Source organism: Poeciliopsis prolifica, unplaced genomic scaffold (assembly GCF_027474105.1).
Source record: "Poeciliopsis prolifica strain line A6 unplaced genomic scaffold, Auburn_PproV2 SCAFFOLD008, whole genome shotgun sequence".
In the NCBI taxonomy this organism is placed as follows: domain Eukaryota; kingdom Metazoa; phylum Chordata; class Actinopteri; order Cyprinodontiformes; family Poeciliidae; genus Poeciliopsis; species Poeciliopsis prolifica.
This window is the reverse complement of record NW_026562383.1, coordinates 6,926,092-6,945,908: the sequence shown is the minus strand read 5'-3', so window position 1 is coordinate 6,945,908 and position 19,817 is coordinate 6,926,092. Positions and strand designations below refer to the sequence as shown.

General features: G+C 37.3%; 1 protein-coding gene across 1 annotated transcript; it reads left to right on the top strand.

Moving 5' to 3' along the window:
• The first annotated feature begins 5,743 nt into the window (after positions 1 to 5,743).
• Positions 5,744 to 19,265, top strand: cop1 (COP1 E3 ubiquitin ligase). The gene is made up of 20 exons (XM_055033694.1): positions 5,744 to 6,397; positions 6,516 to 6,575; positions 8,078 to 8,175; positions 8,490 to 8,554; positions 8,647 to 8,766; positions 11,625 to 11,693; positions 11,806 to 11,865; positions 11,983 to 12,062; positions 12,252 to 12,309; positions 12,409 to 12,523; positions 13,497 to 13,632; positions 13,764 to 13,907; positions 14,607 to 14,715; positions 14,825 to 14,906; positions 15,335 to 15,451; positions 16,014 to 16,131; positions 17,284 to 17,408; positions 17,505 to 17,665; positions 17,809 to 17,853; positions 18,280 to 19,265. Exons 1-20 carry the CDS (start codon positions 6,096 to 6,098, stop codon positions 18,295 to 18,297), a joined length of 2,082 nt encoding a protein of 693 aa, XP_054889669.1. The 5' UTR covers positions 5,744 to 6,095; the 3' UTR covers positions 18,298 to 19,265.
• The last annotated feature ends 552 nt before the right edge of the window (positions 19,266 to 19,817 follow it).

Genomic DNA, 19,817 nt, shown 5'->3' with positions numbered 1-19,817 from the left:
GTTATAGGGAAAAAAAGCTCAATTGTAATCATTTTTAAAGGAAATACCTTTTGTTTGTATACAGTGACACATGTAATAGTTGATTTTAGCTGGTTTATTAGTCAGTCTGTCGGCTTGATGAGTGATGTGTTGGTTCCGAATTCCTCTTTCTTGTAGCCGAAGGGAAAGTGAAACACACAGCAACAAGTGGGGTAGGGGCCAGGGTATGTTACTCCATTCTTTATAAAAACTGAAAATCTTGGGTCACTTCTTCTGACTGCTCATTTAGAGTATTTTAAACCAGTGGAACAACACAGTGAAAAGAAGTACGTGGCTTTTAAACTTGATAATTTAACATGATACATCTCGGTAATGGTAATGCTCACGGGTAGATAGGATTGCTTTGAAAGTGAAAGTGGTCTGCAGCTAGTAGTAGAAATTTATTCAATTAGCAAAATAAGATCTGAATGATGAACACCAGGAGTTAGTGTCTTCTAATTCAATATTAGTGCTTTAATTTTGAAAAGTGATAACTGATTTCTTTCACTGTCTTCATGCTATGTCACCAGCGTCTGAGTTACATAATGAGCGAAAGCAAACGTCCTTTGTAATATTTTTCCGTAAATAGGTTCCTGTCTCTTTCTGAGTTAAAGTTCTTTAGCACTGCCCTCGCTTACGCTGGAAGTCAAAAGGAAGGATTTGAATCCAAAAACCTGACTCTTAGATCTGTTTCATTTCATTATGTAGAACTTCGTCCTGTTTGCATCACTCTGTTTCCGTGCGCATCGTTCTCCTGTTGTTGTTAGTTGAGGTGCAGTTGGTTGAAATACTTGGCATTCTGTTTCGCTGTTTTATCAAAACCTTCTTGGGGTCCCAAACGGTTTCCCATGATTGATCCTGGTTTTATAAAGTCACACGCCTTTGAAAGGAATGAAAAATACCTTCTTAAAATGTGTATTTAAGCACAGAGTGGAGTAATCCTGTCAGCATGTAATGAATGAATGCTGTTGGAGGTGGCTCAAGTGGAGATAGAAGGGGGCTTGCAATTTTCTTTCACCCAAAACCCTCTTCTACCTTTTGTCTTTTCTTCCTGTTTGTCTGTTCTCTTAATCTAACTCTATCCCTCTCTCCTGGTTTGCCTCTCCGTGGTGGTACAACTCAGGCAGACACAACATCTGCCCTGCACATGAAAAGCTTTCTTCCAAAATATGCTACCCCAGTTAAGCAGACCTTTCTTCTTTTTTTTTTTCTTGGACGATCCAGGATGAAAAAAAAACAACAGCTGAGCAGAGGGTGGGAGCACAGAGTGAGATGGAGGAATAAACGGCTTTAACAGTAAAATAAAATTCACTGAAACTATCAAATAAAATGATGTAGAGGTAACATGACATGGAGTCTGTCCATGCTAGATGTTTAATGGGGTTTCACAAAAGAATGAAATGACAGCCTTTGATCTTTGGCTTTTTTCTGCAGTTTTCATACTTCAAGAAAACCGTGAACTATGGAGGAAAAAATCTAACAGACAGTTTGCAATTCATCAGTATTGATGGAAACAGATAAGCTTGCTAGTTCCAACATGCTAACTCAAAAGACAGGCGTACTTACCCAATAATGATTTACTTCTGAGTTTATATTGTTGGAGCAGAATTTCGGCAGTTTCAACCAAAGACTGAGGGGGAACATTGTGACCTAAAAGACGAAACTGGAAGGTTCCTCATTTTTCACATAGCTCCATTTTTGAGTAACACAATTAACAGACCATGATATAACAAATATAACAATGTCATGAACACTGATGCTATTATATCAGTGTTCGTGACATTAGTTGTGTTAGTGAGTTTAGTTAATGCTACAAGAAAATATTTTTAGGCCTACCTTAGATGATTGTTTGCACTAACTGGTGCTAGCTAATATTCATACTACGACCAAAGAATGAATCATGTATTAGGTATAAACTCGCAAGTATTAAGTTTAATTGTTTGTAATTAAAACGTTCAACTTTTAATTCTGTTAGTACACAGTTGTTAGCTGTTAAGTCATCAACCAGGTCTGGGGTTTTGAGTTTGAATCATGACTCGGGCTGAAGTTTGTATTTTTGAACAGAAATACACCAGTTTTGAACACACTTAAATTATGGCGCATTTGACCTTTCATTATAAATGTTGAAATGAATCATGGAGATAGATAATAAGACATATCCTCAAGTCTTAATAGTAAATTTGAGAGGATCTAGAATGCTGTTGTTTAAACCTTTGACATTCATTTTGGGAATTTATTTTGACCCTTATAAATGGCTTATGATCCTTGATGAAACCTAAATAACCTCTTCCTTGTATACGAATGTCAAATAGCCACATTCCCTTTCTACATTTACTTAAACTTAAATGTAGAAAAATACTTTAAGTTGTTGGTTGCACAAGTGGGTACAAAACATGCCCCCCAAGGGTAGGGAATTAAAGGTTGACACAAGCATCAAGTTGCAAACAGCACCACTTTGCACCAAAAACAAAGTGCAGGAAATCAACCACAAAACAAAGGTAAAAAATGACAAAGCAGTTATTACTCAACCCAATGAAGGGTTATTCTTTTTAATGCACTCTTTGGTAGTGCGTTCTTCTGGATTGACACCTTGCTAAGTCAAACACATTTGCATAGCTGAATGGTTTAAGTAATGAATTTGACTATTTTTGAATGGATAAATTACTGTTCATCAGCTGGCTCCTGTATGATAAATCACAAAAGACTTTTGTGCTTTGGATTTTATTTTAAAACTTCTATGTGAGCCCTATTTGTTTGCAAATTCCTTCTCTGGTCATGTGCATAGGTTCATCTGGTGATCCAATGCTCACTTTCTATTCTATCCTTCTTCTATCTAGTGATGGCTAAATGACAAAACACAGCTCCTAGAGCGTAGGTGGTTGTTGTTGTAGACCCTCTGTAATGTTGCCACTTCTTTCTCCCCCCGCAGACCCTGTTTCTTTTTTTTTTTTCTTTCTTTCTTTTTTTTTTTTGTCAGGCTCAATTTGCAAACAGGCCCCTGGTTGGAGATGGAGATGGAGGAGGAGGCCGCTGGCAGTTATGGCAGGGGCCCCTGAAGGGGCAAAAGAGTTCCTAAAGACTGGGAGGCAGGAATTCCTCAATTCCAGCCTGCCTGACGGAGGGATCTGTCTGCTAAACGTAGCTTTGAAATCCAGCTGCAACTGTGCCGGGTGGCGGATAAATAAGAGATGGTGACAAAAAATAAATAAATAAAAAATAGGAGGCTGAAGGTGAAAGTTTAGAAGAGAAAAAGGAGAGAGATAGAAGGGGGTGCAGAGTCTGAATAGGTGAACTCCAATGGGGCCCCACCACCCACTGTAAGGGACCTCCGCAGATTATCCTTCATCTCAGCTTGTCCGTATGACCTCAACAACCCCGAGGCCTGTTCTCTGTCTTCCCCCTTTTCTCTCACTTTCCTTTTCACGTACACACACGTACACACACACACACACAAACACACACACACACACACACATATTTCTCTCTTACCTCTGTAATATCCAGCTCACTGAGACCGCTGACCCTCCAGCTCCACAATGTTCACATTGCCACACAAATTCATCAGACACACACACACACACAACCACAACCTGGTTTCTCACACAAAAGAGGGGGGTCCCAGTGGGAGAAAATCCAGGCTGATGTGCAGGGAAAATGAGGTGGGGGAGAAATTAGAAGAAAAAAAATTGTACAAGAGGGCAGTCTTTTCAGTCACTATAACTATTAAATAAAAGGGAGGGGGTGGACAAATGCAATGCGGCGTACATATAGAGCTGCAGGTGTTATGCAGAGACAGTTTCCTGAATGTGTGGGGCATTCAGGGGATACAAATAACAAGGAACACTTGCTGTACAAGCCTGAATTTATATGGAACTTAGACTTCACTTTTTTTTATGTTTTTTCCTGCTTCCTAAGACTTGTCTTTGAAATTTAAAAAAAAAAAAAAGAAGCATCAGGAAAATGTCTTGCACGGTGGTCCTTTTCAATAAAATCACTTTGCTTTTTCCCTGTTATTGAAAAAAAATAAGTATTTTATGTCCCAACTGAGCTCCATATTGATACATATAAACTTCTTCCACAAACAAAAACATGGGAAAATCCAGACTGCGCAGGCAGTCGTGGAGTACCCCCTTGTTTGTCCAAGTGGAGGTAATGATGGAAAAACAAGTAAGCGGGCGGGATAAACTGCAAGCTTCTAAGTTTTTATTTGAAGAGCTGCAGGTGGATGCCTGAAAGACACGACCCTGTGTTTCTTGGCACACAACTCACTGGACTTTGTGAGGGAGACCTACCACCTTGTGCTTTATCTCAAAGCAGTAAAAAAAAAAAAAAAAAAAAAAAAAAAAAAAAAAAAAAGATGCCATTCTGTATTAGAAAACAAACATTTGACCTGGATGATTAGAAATACAGTGTAAATATTATTTTTTCTGGGCATTTCGGGAGTAGTTGGAGATTAGATGATTCCATGCATATTCGTATGCCGGAAGATTGTCATATTCTTTAGATGACTGGTTGACTTTATGACCAAATTTAACATCAACCCGTAGAGAATCATTAGACTTATTCAAATGTTGTCATTAGTTAGGCTTTGCTTTATTACATTGTTGTGAAGATTTCTTTTAATTCTTTTATAATAACACACAAAAATGCAGACAATTAAAGAAGTGTGAAATGTAAAAATAAGTGTTGGATACTGACCCAAACAAATCCTTATCTACATTCCAATGTTGTTTTTGAAATGGTCTGTTTGGCATTGTGCTCTGGGCAGCATTAGAAAAAAAAAAAAAATTTAAATTTATTACAGTTTATTGTTTTCTATTAGCATCCAAATGTTGCTGCTGCTGATGAAGCTGGCATCTGATTTGAAGCCTATTCTTAATGTAAAGGTCTAATTTGTTGGGATTATATTTCAGTATACCTGTTTAGGAATCCAGTTGAGATATTTTTATTATATTGCTCAGAGCTTACCTGCATAATTCTACACTTAGAGGACATTTTTTAAAGCTCAAAGTTAACTTTGAAGATAAAAGTTGCTGAACTTGTGTCTTCAGAGTGAAAATGCACACAAAAACGACAGCGAAGGACAACACAAAAAGTATGAAACTTGCACACAGAACTGATTCTTCAGAGAAGACACAGCAGCAATAAATCGAGCATTTATTTTCGCCTGGGATTAATAAGAGTTGAGTAACAGTGATAATTGTAATCGTAAAGATTTTTTCCCCCCAAAAGCATCACTAGCAAAACAGCAGCAACGATGATGAAGATCAGCAAGAACAAACAGCTTTTTCATTAATTTCCTGGCATTAGAAAATCTAAGAATCAAACCCAACTTAACCATTGGGTTAGTTGATTAAAATAAATCAGCTGAAAAACTGAGTTTATATGAGTTGGTTCTCCTGCATTATACCTACATAGGTTTAATACAGGAGAACCAATATGTGCCAGTTCACCCAGTCAAGCCTAAGTGAAGTCCATGTCAACTTGGAATGTATAGGTTAATAAAGAACATAAAGAGGCTTTTTTTTTTTTCTGGAAAAAAAAATCTCGCACCTCATTGAAAAAGTTGTGTTTGGTTATTATTTTACAACGTAAGTCCGTGTAGCAATACACGGAAAACCACAGTACAGAGAAAATTTTGTGGAGACTTCCTGGCCACCAGGGGGCGGTAGTGAAAAACATAGACGCACAACGGCCATCTAGATAAATCGAAAATACTCAAGAGATCACTTTCTGCAGCTAACAGTAGCTACCCGGGTAATCTCCTGGACAACGCAGTTGAGCTTATTTTAATGTCCGTCCCAGTATTGCTGTGTTTTTGGGGTTTTTTTATAAACCAGTGACTGTGTGAGACGTCGTCAACGAAAAGCGGGAGCCAGACAACGGCGGAGAAGAATTAAACGCGCTTCATGTTTGGCCACTGTTTGCTTTTCCCCAGGATGCTAGCACAGAAGCAAGCCAGCTAGCTTGCAGACCTACCAAAGCAACCGAAAAGGAGCGTTTGTCCGGATGATTTGAACGGCAGCGCGGAGCATTTTGGTGGAGTGTTTGTTTTCTCCTTTAAACGGCCTCGCAGTATGTCTGGCAGCCGACCGCAGCAGAGCGGTGGTGGGGCAAGTTCAGTGCCTGGCACCAGCAGCAGTAGCAGCAGCAGCAGCACTGGAGGCAGTGGAAGCAATGCCGTTACGAGCAATGGGCCCGCGACTGGGAATGTTGTGCCGTCCCGGACTCTGGGTGCAACAAACGAGGCAGGCAGCTTCGCTTCCCTAACAAGCAGACCTTCAGCGTCCTCAGGCAGCAGAAAGAAGTCCCTCCATCAGGCACCGCTATACAACGGCCTCTTGAACTCATACGAAGATAAAAGCAACGACTTTGTGTGGTTAGTTCTTATCTCACAGTTAGCGTGAAGCTTCTGTTTGGGTCTGCCATCCAAAGTAAGTCTGGCATCTGAATTTTGATAGAACTTTTCTTCGTATTTTGTTTCTTCTTTTTTTCAGTCCAATTTGCTTCGAAATGATAGAGGAGGCTCACATGACAAAGTGTGGACACAGTTTTTGGTAAGTGTCAAAGTTTGATTTGAGGTTGAAGGGTTTTCAGCTGCTCTCCAAACATTTTAAAAATCATCTCAAATTCACTCAGACTAAATGAAGGCATTGCACGATTATCCCTATTTGTGTATGTCTCTGTCAATTATCTATTTTTTTTTAATTAAACTCACAGTGTGTCCAAAGCACAGTGTCTAGTACTTAGTCAGATTAATTGATGGATCCCACTTAGTGGCAGTTTTTCATTTATTTTTTTACATGTTTTTAATCAACTAATCACTTTAAAGATGTTAACTAGTATTCTTTCCAGCTAGCACAGAAGCATTCACAATAATCCATTGTGTTCAGTGCAGTATTTCAGTAGGAAAATCGGAAACATTGCATTTTATTCGAGGTGTGAAAGTCCATCCAAGTCGCCAGATGTATTCTTGGCATGCACAATGAAAATTTGTGGTGCTTGAAATGCATAAACCTACCAAATGTATTCAAAAAAAACCCAAAAAACATTTCTGTCCACAATTTTATTGTAACAACTGCAATTTAACACTTTAACTTGTATGTGCGGGTTTTAGGAAAATTTGGCTGCAGTCGAACTCATAGAAGCTGTTTGCAAAAAAGATCCAGGCTGGAATATCAAGTTTTTATTACCAAAGATCTTCAGCCATCACTCTTGAGCCAAGGTGTCAGAAAAACCCTATGGTCTTCTCAGAGCATCTCAACAATGCTTGCTGCTGGACTGCTGCATCATCTTGTATTTCTATCAAAAAATGACCATTAGTCAGGCAGACATATAATGAGCTCAGTGCTACCTGTTAGCCCCATCAAGCAGGCGTCTGCAGAATAGCCTGTACCGTCACTGTTAATCCAGTCAACACCAGAAGGAAAACATTTTAAGTCACATTAATGAGCAGTTAGGACTTGTTCAGGAATAGCTAAAGGACGATAATTCACATTTCTGAGTGATAAATATAGACTGAAAACAGCCAGGTTGGGGGAAAAAATCAATCTGGAGGAATATAAAGAGGTATGCATTCATAAATGGTCACTGTTATGTCACAGTGCTTTCCAGCCATCTGCAGCTGCTCACATTACCATTTTGGGATTACATGAGTCAAACTTTTGATTCACTCATTCAAATAAAAGTCAGTCATTTCAGAGTCATTAAATCTGTCAAAAGTCACTTGTTTAGCATAATTTTTACCAACCTTACCAGCTGATCCTGTTGATTGTTTGTGCCTTCAACCTATAAAACAGAATGGGCAATTTATTTCACTTGGGGCAATTTTTTAAAGTACATTTTGAGAGAGTTTTACTGTATTATTGTGTTTTTCATTACATGTTTCGTTTTGTTAGTAGAAAAAAAAGTCATCATTTATTATCTTTAAATTTATTGACATTTTCTGTACTCAACAGCAACAAAATTTATAATGTACTACATCTCTACCTGGCAGATCACTGTTTTCTTATTTGGTTTTGTTTTCATTCCTTTTTCTTTTTTTTTCTCTTGTCTCCAGTTTCAAATGTATTCGGCAGAGCTTGGAAGACAGCAACAGATGTCCCAAGTGTAACTATATTGTTGATAATGTGGATCAGCTGTACCCTAACTTTCTTGGTAGGTATTTTGAGTTGCCAATTTTGGCAAAACCTGTAAGTTTCAATGTGTATTTGTAATGCAGTTTAAAAATTTAAGCAGAATAGGGTGAGTCTATGCAATTATTCAGTTATCATTTTGTTTAAAAGGCTACCTTCATACTAAAACATAAAAAAAATGATAACCAAACTGTATTAAGTATTACATCTATCAACCAGCCTTGCTTTGCATTATTGATGATTCACATCATGACTTTTTCTTTTTCAATGCTCTTACAATTGATTTCGTCTCTTTTTACCCCCTTTCCTCTCATCATTTTATGCCATGTTTTCCAGTAAATGAACTGATCCTTAAACAGAAACAAAGGTCTGAGGAAAAAAGGCTAAAGTTAGATCATCCTGTGAGTATAACTCCTTTATTTTTATTAGTTTAATTCTCACTGCCTCTGAAATATCACTTTTCTCCTTTCCAATCGTCGCCTGTGGTCCTCAGAACTGGCCGCGGTGGCAGGTCTTCCAAGATATTCTGAGTCCTGATCAAGAAAACTTGGACCTCGCAAATGTCAATCTGATGTTGGAGCTTTTGGTTCAGAAGAAAAAGCAGCTGGAGGCAGTAAGTAAAGTCTTTGAAGAGGAAGACTTTTTGAATACATAAACAGATCAATGGGTTATAAGGTGTAGCTATAAGGTCGCAACAGGAGATTTTTTGTTGACTACTCATAGAAATATTAAGTATAAGGTATATGCGAGTCTTAAAAATCTCTAAATTAATCCAGGAGTGCTTCTTTATGGGTACAGCTTAATCTGCTGTATAATGGTGTCATAAAGGATGTTCAGTTTTATTGAGAGACATAAAACCTGCAGAGATTTTATTGTAGTGTTCATTATTTTTGTCTAAACCGGGGTCTCTTCTGTCCTAGCTCCAATCCAGCTGATTCAAATCACTTCTCAACTTTATCACTTCTTAGTCATAAAGTTTTAAATTACTGTTAAAAAAGCAGTAATTTAATTTCTTTGTTAACCCAGGGAAATGTTTAAAGCATGCAGCTCTCCATACTTCACCTTACTTTGTAGACTTCTGCTTCAAACTGTTAAATTGACTGTAAAGGATCTTAACACACAGACTTCTCTTTCCTCAATATAACTCAGTTTAAAACATTGTTGTTACACAGAATATTTTAAATTGCAACTTATGTAACTAATGTGATTCAACGTTTCTACAAGAGTTGCGAAAATCACCAGGCACTGCTCAGCTAGTCACCATCTAAAAACAGTGGTGTTCAGACGTTTCAAAACATTAATAAATTTAAAGTTTTTATGGTTCACAGTATTTTTTTTTCTTCCACTTAATTTTTCTATTGATTAAAATTATTTCATTTTCAACCCCCTCAATGATAAAGAATGAAAGAAGAATGTACATATCTAGTTTGATCTACACAATGATTTTAGTCCTTTTCCTGGCAACAAAAACAAGAACTTTACTTGGAAACTTTTGCTGCATTTAGCCAAATCTTTTTGTGTAAAAAGTTGCTGGATGTGTGTGACCATAAATGTTGTAATATTACAATAAAAACCAAAGCCATGGCTAAAAAAACTAAAAATACTTGGTGTTCCTAATGTTAAGCATTTAAGAACACATACATTTGTCATATAAAATCTCATCTTGAAGTGGGGCGGTGGACCACAGGTTGCACTTAGGACACCCCTGATCCAAAGAATAACCATCTAAATTATCATAATTTTATTTAATTTTTTAAAAAATAAAATCCGAGATAAGAGATCGGTTTAAGTAATATGGATCATGATGGTCCCAATGACTCCTTCACTGGTATTAGTTTTGTTGAATAATATCTAATAAAGTGGCATGTGAAGGTGCCACTTTATTCATTGAGTAAAAATTAATAAAGCTTTTAGGTTGAAAAGGTTGTTAGGAATTACAGTTAAAACCGTTATGAACATTTTCTTTCCAAAAAGCACTGAGCCCCAAATTTAACTTTTAGAACCTTTTCCGACTAGTTCTTCAGTGGCAAAATGTTTTCTCTTATGTATTTTTGGAAGAAGCCCTTATGTCCTCAGCATAGATCATGTTTAAAGTAGAATTTGATGGAATCAATCAAAATGTTCTCATTTGATGAAAGACAAACTTTCTTGCAGCTAACCATGATGCCCCAGCAACTAATCAGAAGAGATGGAAGAATATTCATGAACAGGAGTCACTTTTTGTGTAATTTGTCCAGAACTTACCTTTTAAAGTTGTTTAGGGGTTTCTGTCGAAAAGCGGTGATGCAGCCATGTTTTTATTCACTTTTATCCAGATGGTGAATTGAGGCGAGGAATAATTCGAGCCGAAGATGAAAAGATCTTAGTTGCTTCAAAGTTATAATATTGTTAGGCTGTGTTGTCAAAAGTCAGGAGTTTTTCAATCATGTGAGTTCTTTACTGGGTAATGTTCAACATGGTGGTTTTATCAAAAGGTCAGAGGTTGATTCTTAGTAGTCCCACGAAACCTTGGTCTAAAGCTCTTTTACATCCCCTTTCTTCTATTTTTTTCTCAATCTGTGTGAGGAAAAAAAAGGGAAGTAGGAGTTGCAGTGCATCCTGTTGATTTATATTTGGTCACATCATCACTGTCTCACAATCAGTAAGTTTGATTTACACAAACTATGTTGTGTAAGCAGGTTTTCTATCATTACTGGGGTTTTGTTTAGATGATCATAAGAATTATAATTTAACCTTGTGATGATAACCTCTAATTGATGATGTTTTCAAACCCCAAGCACTGACATCATGGTTGGGATTGTTACTGTTGTCGTTTTGAAGTGGGCTTTTCTTCTTCCATCAGACCGTAAATAATTATGAACATTCAGTGTTTAAAATTAGAGCCTGAAAAACATTGTTTGGGAGGATCTTCTTACAAAGACTCATTTCCGTGAAAACATTGTAGTTGATTTTTATTGTTGCAAGCCTGATTCTGAACTGGTCACAATGGGGCTAAATAGATGCCCCTCACATGAAATCAACATGGAGATGTTTGGTTTCAAAGGAACACTTTGAGAGCAAACTAAGTCACCACAATCGCTTCAGACAAATAGCTGTGCAACATAATGAAGCTCCGATGGCTGCATGGAATTACAAGGCACTTAAAAACACCAAGAAATGTGAAATAGTGTTAATGCCTAACATGTCACATAATATATGGTGTGTTTGTTTTTTGTTGTCCTTTTTTGCTCATTAATTAAAATTGAAACAAAACCAAACCACTAAAAAAAATAATTAGTTTCACACTTAAAAACCGACCACAAATGTAAAAATAATTTATCAGGCAATGACAAACTATGTGATGTGTAGTTTGAACTTTTCCAAAATATTTGCTTTGCTATAAATAATCTTTCTATGCCATTTGTCACTCTGACAAGAAAAGGTCAAAATTTGCTTTTACTTGATTGTGCTTTATGTCTTTACCTGCTTTAGGAATCCCAAGCAGCTCAGAGGCAGATCCTCATGGAGTTTCTTAAGGAAGCAAGAAGAAACAAGAGAGAGGTATGACTGCTCTGTAAAATATATACATATATTAAAGCTTAAGTTTCTACCAACAGGAAAAAAAGGAATATAAAAAGCCTGAATAGTTTTGTGTGTTTGATTTCGTCAACAGCAACTAGATCAGCTACAGAAAGAGCTAAACTTCCTTGAAGAAGACATCAAGCGTGTTGAGGTAAATAAACAGAGCTTCTCTACAATCAGTAATCATCCTTATTGTTTTTCAGAAACAGCCCTCTCATCAAAATCACTAAATAACTTGAGATAAATAATTATTGTTTTGTTTATTTAGGATGTCAGTGGGATTTCCTCCCCGACGATGGAGGCTGAGTGCACAGTGCCTAATGTTGAGGCTCCTTCTCCAGCCCCCAGGTACTGTGGATATGTTGATTCTTATTATATATGTACATTTTATTTTACAATAAAATGAAATTTTAATAAAATAAAATTATTTTACAATAAAATGTTGGGTTTATCATAACTAAAAATCTCTTGGTATAATAATGAAATTGACTTTTTTGTATTGGTGTTATAGCCTTGATTTTCTTTTTTTCTATGTAGCAGTATCATTGAACCTCCAGATTACAACCAAACGCCAGGATTTGGTGCAACAACTCCGGTATGTAGCACACACTCATTCTGTTAATTAACACTGAGCTGTGAGTGGAAGCTGTGCCAGGGTCTTTTTATAACCCCAAGTTTCCTCCTGCGTGTTTAGGTGAAGCGGCAGACTTGGTATAACAGCACCCTGGCATCTAGAAGAAAGAGACTGACTGCTCATTTTGAGGATCTGGAGCAGTGCTACTTCTCCAACAAAATGTCACGCATCACAGGTAGGGGAAAAATCAGCATGTTGCAGCTAAAGAAGTTAAATACTTGCAGTTAGTTATAAAATGTTTAAGGGTTGTGCCTCATTGCTGACACTGAAGAACAAACTACATCCATGGGGTCATTTTAATGTCACATCTGTTGCTAAGTTAATATTTTGTGCATTTTCAAATAACAAAAAGAACTCTTCAGCATTGATTGTGGTGCCAGAGTTCCACAGACAGGTTTGCTTGCCTTTAATGTTTTAGTTTAGATCCTCTAGAATTTTATGGAGGCTAGTTGGTTAAAGATATGTAGGTCAAATAAATATGGTGAAGTGAGACCATATAAAACTATTAAAAGCTTAAAGCTGATTCTAAAAACAGAATGGAGACAAGCCTGGACTGGGGCATTCTGGGTAGTTTGTAGACAGTGGAGGAAAGACTGGCCCAGACTACCATTCAGGTTGTTGAACTTCATTGAAAACTTGTTTTTAGCATGACTGTAATCAAGCTCTTCTGTCAATTGGTGCCAAGCTTTTTTTTTTTTTTTTATGTTTTCATTTTGGTTCTTAATTCATCTTTTGGGATTAGCGTCAAGCCTTTCAGGTTGGAAAACCTCTTTATCATCACCCTAATCTTAAGATTCTGCCACAGATTCTTTAGTTTGCATTCAGAAGAAACATATCTGGTCAAATATTTACTTTAAATCTGCCAGAAGTATAACTAATATCCAATCTGTGTGTATTACATGAAGGCCTGAAACAAAATGAGACGTCAATGGAATTTATATCTATGAATAAATCGTTCAGATTAAAAACAAAACATCAGTTCTCTTTGGGGATTTTTTTCCATATCTTGGAAATGTAATTAAAAAAATGTACCACATTTATTGATTAGGTGGCCACAGTGTAATTGCTTAATACATGAGTGCGTCATGTATAAATACATGCAATGTATATATGCAATATAATACAAAGTTGGGTGTCTGTTTCTTCAGATGAGGGCAGAAACCTGAACCAGCTGGAGGATTTTATGGAGTGTTTGTCCAAATTTACTCGCTATAACACTGTGCGGCCACTGGCCACCCTCTCCTACGCCAGTGACCTCTATAACGGCTCCAGTATCGTTTCAAGGTACGATACAAATTTTTGTAGTAAATCTCTCAATATTAAAATTTTTACTCTGCTCCAAAATAATCTGATTTCATCAAGAAAGTTGTCCAAATCGAACCTGGCTGTCACTCACTGCATGCTGTGTGTTTCAGTATTGAGTTTGACCGTGACTGTGACTATTTCGCCATCGCTGGTGTAACCAAAAAGATCAAGGTTTTTGAGTATGGAACTGTGATTCAGGATGCAGTGGACATCCACTACCCCGTCAATGAAATGACCTGCAATTCTAAAATCAGGTGAGTGGCACACAGATTTTATTTTAAATTGATCTAAATACATTTTAATTTATGCGACTCTTATACTCTGTCGTGGAGTTTAACTGAATTCAAAGTCCAGATAGATAGAAGCTGTAAAACATGCTTGTCCAACAAGATGGCCGCATTGACTTCCCTCTGAACTACGGAGACACTGGCAATGTATTAATGGGGGGAAAAAGTCCAAAAAGTTCCAAAAATGAAATCTTCAAAATCCCAAAATTTGATTAACTGATAAAACTGATTAATCAGTTACTGCCACAATTCCCAATAAAGTGCACAAGTCATAGTGAGAAATGTGCATATAAATGCATGCTGTAGGCATTGTTTGAGTAATAAAATTAACTGTCAATCACAAGATGCCCCTGTTTCTTCAGACCTAATTAGCAATCAAACAGTATTGTAACCTAATTACAATGCTGTAATTAGGTTACAGTATTGAGTCCAACTGGCATGTTTACTAATAAGAGCCAAAGCTCAAAGCAAATTTAATTTGTTCTAAAAACAACAAAACAAAAGGTTCCAGTACCAAATAGCATATCAGCAATTAACTCAATACCAATGTGAAAGGTGCTCTCAATCTTATCTTGTTCTATGTTGTTTGTGTTTTTCTTGTAAATCATCTGAGGGTCCTAAAATTTGATGTTATTATTTTTATTAATATTATTCTTGTTTTTGTAGCTGTATCAGCTGGAGCAGTTATCACAAGAACCTTCTGGCCAGCAGCGACTATGAGGGCACCGTCATTTTGTGGGACGGATTCACCGGCCAGCGGTCCAAAGTCTACCAGGTGTGATACCCCCACTGTTTGTTTATGACTGTTTATTTCTACACATCATTACAATGATAGAAATGCACTTTTTGCCAATCTTATAAAGTTTAATGTTTCATTTTCTCAGGAACATGAAAAAAGATGCTGGAGTGTCGACTTCAATCTGATGGACCCCAAGCTTTTAGCCTCCGGTTCTGATGACGCTAAAGGTAAAAAAAATAAAATAAAAATTAAGAATAGTAAGGTGGCTGTGTGTTAGATATACATTCTCTCTTGCATAAGTTTCAAACCTGGTGTCTAAATTGAGCACAATTGAGTGGCCAAAATTGTGAAATTTAAATATGGTGACACTGAAAATGCACCAGAAATGATCTGTTCAATCAATTCCTGGAGGGCAGGACAGCTGGTGACCATCTCAGGTGGTCATTGGGCGAGAGGCAGGGTACATCGCTGGCAGGTTGCCAGTCCATCTATATTTTAGATGATAAAATATAGATGACCCATTTTAATTCAAATGGGTGAATTGAATTAAAATGGCGCACCTTTCAAATACATTTTTATGTTGGAAGAAATATTTGGACTTCCAGGAAAAAGGAATTACTACAGAGTTTTGTAATGTTTTGGTTTTTCTCTGCAGTAAAGTTGTGGTCAACCAATCTTGACAACTCTGTGGCTAGCATCGAGGCTAAAGCTAACGTGTGCTGTGTTAAATTCAGTCCAACCTCCAGATATCACCTGGCCTTCGGCTGTGCAGGTAAATGACTCAGAATTCATTTTTATTCAGTCAATTTTCTGCTTTCGCATGTTTGTTCTATGCTGTCAAGTTTAAACTTGTTTCTCTTTCGATTTGATGTATTATTTTTTTGTGGTTTTCACCTCCCACTACATTAATTCCTCTGTAAGAATGCTACATTTCTTCTGTGGCCACATACTCCTTGGTGGTCCAGACAAATATTTATACCAGCCTCAAATGAGAGTAGGAATCATAATAAATATCCAGTTTTTGTATTGAGTCCTTGCTATCACTAGCATTAAAGAACAAAACAACCGGCATGGAAAATGTGCCTTTGAGAATAAAATCTTGATCTTGCCCAAGAAGGAGTTGAACTCCATCAATTAAAAAAAGAAAAAGAAAAACATATTTCAATGATGAAAAACATTTCTAGTTACAATTGAGGTCCACAGGGACATTGCACCACGTCTTTACTATGACTACAAACCTCTGAGGTTTCTGAATAGAACTCAACAACACACCACTCGCTGCCTCATGGATGTTTCTATTTTTTTAACCGTCCTCTTGTTATTCCCCCCAACAGATCACTGTGTGCATTACTATGATCTACGCAACACTAAGCAGCCAATCATGGTGTTTAAAGGCCACAGGAAAGCGGTGTCCTATGCCAAGTTTGTAAATGGAGAGGAGATAGTTTCTGCGTAAGTTGGAATTTTCTTATTTTGACAGTAATGTCTAAGATAAATGTTTTACTCAATGTTTGGTACCTGAGTGTTTTTGGTGCTGATAATTCCTCCAACTCCAAGACTCTCCACAAATTAGAGACTGTGGTCATGCTTCTAGTTTGTTTTTAAGTAGACATAATTAAGATTCTTTTGCTGGCATATATATTTATGGCTCACTTTTTGTTTTCTTCACTGATGACATCAACCCAAAACACTGGAAAGGCTGCTAATTTCTTTAATGATGCCTTTTCAGTTAATTATTAGCCTACAAATGTCCTACACTTGAACATTTACAGCCAAAGTTAATTTGAGTTCCATCTGTTAGCATCATTAGTTTAGATCAAGCCTATAAAATCCAGCACACATTGTATCCAAGCCCGATCAGAGCCGACTAATCAGCTTTAATTATAGGGCCAAGCCCAAAGTAAACCTGACATATTTAAATTAAGATATTACTGCTTTTGTTTTTGGACCACAGTTTGAGTAAGCAGCGTAACTTCTGCCGTTTGTGGCTTTAGTTTACTATCTTTCAGCTCCATTTTGTCACTCGTTGTACCCAGTGAGTAAAGTACAAATCATCTGGGATGTGTGATTGTTTGGAGCGGAGCAGAGTTGGACTGCCTACCCATTTATTGTGCACTGTGATGCTGTTTTGGTTAGTCTAATTAGCCTATGTACCTTGCTTTCTTTCTGCCATAAACAGAGTAAGCTGCCAATTCCTCGACTTGCTCTATGAGTAGATTAACAAAACTTTTTATTGTGCATCCTCATTTAGTTTTCTCTGTCCTGTACATAGTGCAGGCTTATTAAGTGCATCACAGAAGCTCAATCCCGACTTAATCATCAAGAAAATAATTTTGAAATTTTGCATTTGAGTTGGGCTCAAGCTGTAAATCTAAACTCGACGAGCCATTCATCCGTTTCTCCCAGGAATGCTAAGATTTCTGTGGCTGGTTATCAATTTTCACTGTTCAGAGGAAATGTGAAATTTGAATCTATTGAGTTATCAGTTGGAGAATGAGAATCAAGCCAGTAGTAAAATATTTTAGAAAACACAACTAGAAGTGTTTTAACTACTAAAAATGCTCCAGTTTAGATCAATTTTATATATTATGTTGTGATCTGCAGGTCGACAGACAGTCAGCTGAAGTTATGGAACGTCAACAAACCTCACTGTCTGCGCTCCTTCAAGGGTCACATCAACGAGAAGAACTTTGTTGGTTTGGCATCCAATGGAGACTATGTTGCCTGTGGTAACGATTCACTAACGATTGACTATTTCTCTACAGAGCAAAAGATGTCAATTTAAGTATCACGTTTTCTTTTTGGGTTTTTGTTTCTGTTGTCAGGCAGCGAAAACAACTCTTTGTATCTGTACTACAAAGGACTTTCCAAGACTCTGTTAACATTCAAGTTTGACACAGTTAAGAGCGTCCTGGACAAAGACAAGAAGGAAGACGACACCAATGAGTTTGTCAGTGCCGTCTGCTGGAGAGCGCTGCCAGATGGAGTGAGTGACTGACGACGTGGAAGAATCTTTTAGTTGCAGGGATTTTTGTGAAACTTGTTATACTATTTAATCTCTTAGTGAAAATGTTTTTGAAACATGTGCTGAACTTGTCTCTAATACAGTCTTTTTGTGTGTTTTTACAGGAGTCAAATGTTCTAATTGCTGCAAACAGTCAAGGAACAATCAAGGTTTGTGTTCAGAGCATTTTTGTGCTCCACTTTTTTACATCCTTAGGGAAATTTGAGAAGTTCACTTGAGCTGGGTACAGGGATTTAGCATTCAATTGTGTTTGTAGACAAAGTTTCATATATTTGCCTCTAATTCCCAAATGCAAGAGCAAAGCAAACCAGACATTGACCAAAATCGAATGCATCTTCATGCTCACCTTGCATTTGTTTTAGTTTTGTGTAATTGGAGATGTATTAGCCCCATCTGAAGTATCTTCATTTGATGTTTGTTGGTGTATATAAATGTTTTGTTGTATTTTTTATATAAAATAATGAATAGAAACGTGACTTGTTTCCTGTCCTTACCCTGTATTAGCAATGTAGAACTTTCACAAATGTTATGTAACAAATAAAACGAGTAACTCCGCACTGCTTTTCTTCTCATAGGTGCTTGAGCTCGTCTGAAAATCTGACCGTCTCTATCGAACTTCAGAACTGCTTCCCTGTGTGGAGGAAGGACCAGGTGGATGTAGGAAGATCTCAGGCTGCCTGCCGAGCACCAAGAGAGCTAAAGCAGTGAACTGATCTTTTAAATTTTAGTTTGGTTTATTATTCTCGGGCAGCAGGACAAACTCGGGACCAGTTCGTCAGTGAAGCGGGTGACTCTTTTTTTTTTGCAACAAAACAGGGACCGAATATGAGGCACAAAGCCAAAGGAGACTTTGAAGAAAGCTTTTTTTTCCCCCCTGTTTATTAGCATTATATTTACTTCAGTAAAACACCTCTTTATTGTTTTAGGTCAAATCAAAGTTTGTATTTTGCTTTTTAACCGAGCTTCTTTTTTCAGCGGCACATCCAGGTAAATGTTACCCGTTTGGTGCATTTTCTTTTAAAGGCCAAAGCACAAAACAGAACAGCATGCAGAAATGTTTTCAGAGAAAACTTTTACCCCATTACCCATCATTGTTTAACTTTTTGTTTCTCTTGTTTTATGTAGTTTTTCTGTTTGCCAAATTGGTAAAAAAAGCAGTTTTAATAAATATAACTTGAATTTCATCCACACATTTGTCAAAAATCACAGTGAGCCTCCCCTTAACCTAAGGCGGCTTGACAATGTGGAACTGGAATATTTGTTGTGTTCGGGCTCTTTGTTGCTTTATTTAAAAAAAAAAAAAAAAACATAACCTCACAGAATCGGTTTTAGTTATTTTAAAGTAGCAACAGAAACTTTCTTTGCGTACTGTAGGCTTACAACCTATCACCTGAACTGAGCGGCACTGTAACTTGAGAACTGCTGTCGGTTTTTGTGGTGTGATAATCCATTAAGTCACATGGAGGGGATTGAAGAAGCACCACCAAGGCCTGCCTATTTTATGACTGAGTGAGAGAGGTGTTTTTGTATTTGTATTACTGAATAAATTATTTCAGAACAACCTTTTCTTTTATTCCTTTGGTTACTATGTTTTAATGGCGAGTGATCACCTTGGAGTTGATCCTTCACCCAGTTTGTGACTTAACCATCCCGCAGTCCTGGTGCAACGCTCAGTCAAGAAGAGCGCAGCAGGTGTCGCGCAAAGGGAGAGCAGTAGGCTAAACACCTGAAGTACACACCGGGTTTTCAGAAAGATTTTTTAAGATTCCTGTGATAATAGTGAGGAAAACACAAGAGAGTTAATGTGTGGCTTCTGAATGGACTGATGTAGTTCTCTAATTCAAACATTAACTTTTGTAATTGCAAGGAGGGTCTGCTGAGATATTAGACCTATAATGACCCAATTGAGGATCTCCACGCAATACCCCCAAAATAGTTTCACCTCTATCTGTACTCCTTGGCATTTCACACAGAGATCAGGGCTTTCGTTACCTGCTGGGAAGAAATTTCTTTTGTGCCTGCTGCTGGATGTTTCCCTAAGCCAATTTCACACATAACTTGGAAAGTAGCTTGAAAATGAACAGAGAATTAGATTTTAACTTTTTCTTCAGTT

Bases quoted from the DNA above. Each gene is read 5' to 3' on its own strand.
- cop1 (XM_055033694.1), top strand. From the start codon at position 6,096: ATGTCTGGCAGCCGACCGCAGCAGAGCGGTGGTGGGGCAAGTTCAGTG. The intron at 12,063-12,251 runs GTACTGTGGATA...TTTTCTATGTAG, and splicing joins GCTCCTTCTCCAGCCCCCAG to CAGTATCATTGAACCTCCAG. The intron at 15,452-16,013 runs GTAAATGACTCA...TCCCCCCAACAG, and splicing joins CCTGGCCTTCGGCTGTGCAG to ATCACTGTGTGCATTACTAT.